Source organism: Camellia sinensis, chromosome 3 (genome assembly GCF_055761805.1).
Source record: "Camellia sinensis isolate YWXY chromosome 3, ASM5576180v1, whole genome shotgun sequence".
Classification (NCBI taxonomy): domain Eukaryota; kingdom Viridiplantae; phylum Streptophyta; class Magnoliopsida; order Ericales; family Theaceae; genus Camellia; species Camellia sinensis.
This window is the reverse complement of record NC_138963.1, coordinates 80,534,451-80,538,721: the sequence shown is the minus strand read 5'-3', so window position 1 is coordinate 80,538,721 and position 4,271 is coordinate 80,534,451. Positions and strand designations below refer to the sequence as shown.

Here is a 4,271-nt window from a genome sequence, read left to right as displayed (position 1 = left end):
TCTGTCACCCATTAGCGAATTAGTAGATAATGTTATGTGGCCAACAGAACCAATTAACAATCTTGGTGTTGGCAAAAGTATTTCCTCTTAAAATATGTACAGTGCCTCAGGAAGAGAGAACAGGGAGGTGTGTGTCTGGCAAAAGTAATTCATTCCCTCCAAACTCAGAAACCACTCGCTATGACACCTCTCGATTTATTTTCGCATTTCTCTGCCCAACCATTTCTTAACCTACCCATTTTCTCTCAACCTTTAACACAATTCTCTGCCTATGGAGACAATCCTTTTAACAGCTCACCTTCCACAACGACTTCAAGAGTTGAGACAACACTCATCGTCACTAAAACAAAAACCGAACTTGCTTGGAGTGGAATGTTATCAAAATCATATTTCTTTTCATGGCATGGCATATTGAATCCTGTTGTGCTATTTATTGATATGCTATGTCAGAATTCAAAACTTATCCAGACTATTGAACTCAACAATTCATCAACTATGAAACACAAATACTCCAAAATAGGTTGCATACGAGTATCGGAAACGTATACGTGTCTGATACGCCAGGATACGGCCAGAAAGTATCCCTTTTTTTTCTTTTCTTTCTTTTTTTAAATTTTAGATACGGTTCGGATACACATGGATACGTGGGAGATACGTTCCGCATACTTTTGGGATATGACAGGGTAGAAAACATAATTTGAAAACTTTTTTGTGGGTTAAACCATAAAGTCCATATTCCATTCAAACCAAGTCCATATTCTCTCTTTATTTTCATGGTGAACAATGAAGAAAAGACATGCCCAAAATAAGAAATGAAATAATTCTTTCACCTTTACTTCTCTCCAAATTCTCTCTTTGTTTTCCTTTGGTACATGACTCCAAGTTCTATAAGTAAGGGGCATAAGGTTCCCATCTCGAGCTAAGACACCCAAACGAGAAGCCAAGGGTGTATACCCATCAACCACTTGGTTCAACTCATTAGGAAAAATATGTAAAATGCCATCACTTGGGTTCCAATCACAACCGTGCATGAGTGTTGGGCCTCTCGAACTGCGACCTACTCATCCAAATATCAATATCAAGTTAGAAGATACTAGAAAGAATGATAAAAATTGACTTAAATGATGTATGTTTATTTTGTTTACTGACTTAAATGTAATTGAGTTACTAATTAACAAGAAAGCAATGATTAAAATCACTTAGTTTTAAAAAAAGAAATGTAAAACATTAAAAGAAAAAAGAACATAAATAGAGAAATAATTCATACCAGCAGTAGTGTCATGTGTTGAACCAGTACTCGATGATGTACTAGGCAAGCTACCTAGAGGATACCATGACATGGGTGGATCAGGTATGATGCATGTACTCTCCTCTGAACTCTCATCTGAACTCCCACTATAAGAACTCTCATCTGCACTCCCACTACAAGAACTCTCAGAATTTGCAGAGGCTGAATGTTGCCTCTGCCTAGAGCACCGTCGATCTGTCATGCTAGTTTATAGAAGATCACAAGCATACATGTAGAATTTTATGGGTTAGCAATGAATATAAAGTACAATAGATACAATAATGAATACAAAAACAAAGATTTTATTAACAAAGCAAACAAATGACGCATTATAAAAGCAAAGGTTTCATTAACATGAATATCCATACTGAAAGCACAAATGTAACAATGAATATGACCCAAAATTACAATATCATATCATTTCTTCATCATCTTCAGATTGTGTCTGTGTCGATATCCCAAGAGGTCCAATAGTTTCATCAATAGTTGTTCCAATTTCACCTTGCCTAACCCAATTTATGTCATCTTCACAAGCAAACGAAGTTGCATCTAACTCTTGGTCGCCAAATCCTTCCACTTCATTGTGATGTACTCCATCATTAATTGGTTGTTCTCCACACACCTCATACAAGTCTCTAGGTTTCATCTTAACTACAACATCCCAATCAGCTTCAACGAGATCATTAACATAGAAAACTTGTTGTGCCTGAGATGCTAGGATGAATGGCTCATCGCTATTTTGTTTCTTTGTATATAACAAATGATTGAAATTAACGAGTGTGAAACCAAACCCATCCTGCTTCAATCCTTTGTTGTTGTCAATCCAGTCGCACATGAATAACACATATCTACGGTCGTATGAGTAATACAATTCAATAATGTCTGTCACATATCCATAGTATGCTACTTCACCTTCCACAAGATTCATGTCTCTGGTACTTGCATAGCTACAAGTCTTTGCTTTCACCATAACCCCACTATTTTGAGTTTTTCTTCTCCACTCACGACTCCTCGTATGATACCTAGTGCCATTAATTATATACCCACTGAATCTCATGGCCTTTTTACTAGGTCCCAATGCCAAAGTTTTAATCTCATCTGACAATACATCATTTTGAATAGTTAGAAGCTCTTCAACCTATTTTTACAAAGTCAACAAAATTAAATATCAACTAATAGAGAATTAAAAATTAAAAACATGAGAATTGAAAATTAGAAACATGTAAGTTATTAGTACTTACATGAGAATTAAACCATCTGGGAAACTCATCATTGTGACGGCGATCCATATCAAAATCTTTGAGACGACGATGTGACCGCTTAATGAAATCACGATGCTCCCTATACATTTAAAGTACTTATAAAATGCAAGATACTTATTAATGGTATCAATAAAATTTTGGAATAAAGATTGTATCTTACTCTCGATATGGGACAACTGCAGCAGTGTTAAATAACACATACCGATGAGCTTGTACCCATGATGTGTTATCAAGCGCAAACCCTTCTCCTTTTCCTAAAGCATGACCCAGTAATATCCCGGGATTGTCGCTAACATCGTAATTCCTTATTGGTCGATTCAATTTTGACTCGACATCATCCAAGTACCTTGAGCAAAAGGTCATACACTCTTCAACTAAGTATCCCTCTGCAATTGAACCTTTTGGATGACTTCGATTACGCATATATAACTTAAGTGTCATAAGATACCTATAAACAAACAAATGCACACATGACTTTCAATTATAAACAAACAAATGAATACAACTGTAAATTGGAGTAGAATTGCACACCTTTCTATAAAGTACATCCAGCGATATTGCACTGGACCGGCAATCTTGGCCTCCTCTGCTAGGTGAATAGGCAAGTGCTCCATTATATCGAAAAAGAATGGAGGAAAAATTCTCTCAAGATGACAAAGTGTAAGAGCAATTTGGGATTGAAGACGATCTAACCCATCTAGCTCTAGAGTTTTGGAGCACAACTGCCTGAAGAAATTGCTTAACTCAATCAATGGTTCAATAACTTTCTTCGGTAACAAATTTCTCACTGCTATTGGAAGTATTTGTTGCATCAATATATGGTTGTCATGACTTTTCAGTCCAGATATGCTATGTGGTTTGAGGTTGACACGACGAGAAATATTGGATGCATACCCATCTGGAACTTTGATATTCTTCAAGAGTGTACAAAACAAACCTCTCTCTCTCTATTGTTCATAGCAAAACATGCAGGCGGCAAATAATACCTGTTCACAACCCCTTTTTTAGGATGTAATGCCTTTCGAATTCCCATATCTTGCAGGTTTCGACGAGCATTTAAATTATCCTTTCCTTTCTCATCAACATTTAATATCGTCCACAATACATTATCACACACGTTCTTCTCAATGTGCATTACATCAAGATTGTGGCGAATCAAATTATGCTCCCAATATGGAAGCTCAAAGAAAATACTCCTCTTCCTCCAATTATGATCCCCCTCGTTGTCCTCTTTTTCCTTTCCTTTCCTAGTTCTTTTTTGTCTGTTAGTTGGTTGATGCTTAGGCCCTAGCTGTCGTAACACATTAGCCCCCGATAACCGAGTTGGACATGGTTCAAATTCAAAAGTTCCATCAAACGACGCACCATCTTTTCGAAATTTGTGACTCGCATTCAACCAGCGGCGATGCCCCATGTAACAAATATTCCTTCCATTCTTTAAATACCGATGTCAAGTACGTATGTTACAACAAGGACAAGCTAAAGCACCTTTCGTTCTCCATCCAAACAAATTTGCATATGCTGGAAAATCATTTATTGTCTACAGTAAGACCGCGTGCAATTGGAACATTTGATTAGTTTCTGCATCGTATGTCTGAACACCATTTTCCCACAATTCATTCAGTTCATCCACTAATAAGCGCAAGTAGACATCAATGTTATTTCCAGGTGAAGAAGGACCATCAATGAGCAATATCATCATCATATGTGGTTGTTTCATG

At 36.8% G+C, this 4,271-nt stretch overlaps 1 protein-coding gene across 1 annotated transcript; it reads right to left on the bottom strand.

Annotated features, from left to right (window-relative positions):
* Positions 1 to 1,700: 1,700 nt before the first annotated feature.
* On the bottom strand, positions 1,701 to 3,964 carry LOC114276753 (uncharacterized). The gene is made up of 5 exons (XM_028218563.2): positions 3,537 to 3,964; positions 3,082 to 3,276; positions 2,711 to 2,998; positions 2,530 to 2,629; positions 1,701 to 2,426 (listed from the first exon to the last, which is right to left on the bottom strand). Exons 1-5 carry the CDS (start codon positions 3,962 to 3,964, stop codon positions 1,701 to 1,703), a joined length of 1,737 nt encoding a protein of 578 aa, XP_028074364.2.
* Between the last annotated feature and the right edge of the window lie 307 nt (positions 3,965 to 4,271).

Bases quoted from the DNA above. Each gene is read 5' to 3' on its own strand.
- LOC114276753 (XM_028218563.2), bottom strand. From the start codon at position 3,964: ATGGGGCATCGCCGCTGGTTGAATGCGAGTCACAAATTTCGAAAAGAT. The intron at 3,277-3,536 runs GTATTATTTGCC...CAATTTCTTCAG, and splicing joins AAAAAAGGGGTTGTGAACAG to GCAGTTGTGCTCCAAAACTC. The intron at 2,999-3,081 runs GTGTGCAATTCT...GTTTGTTTATAG, and splicing joins TGGATGTACTTTATAGAAAG to GTATCTTATGACACTTAAGT.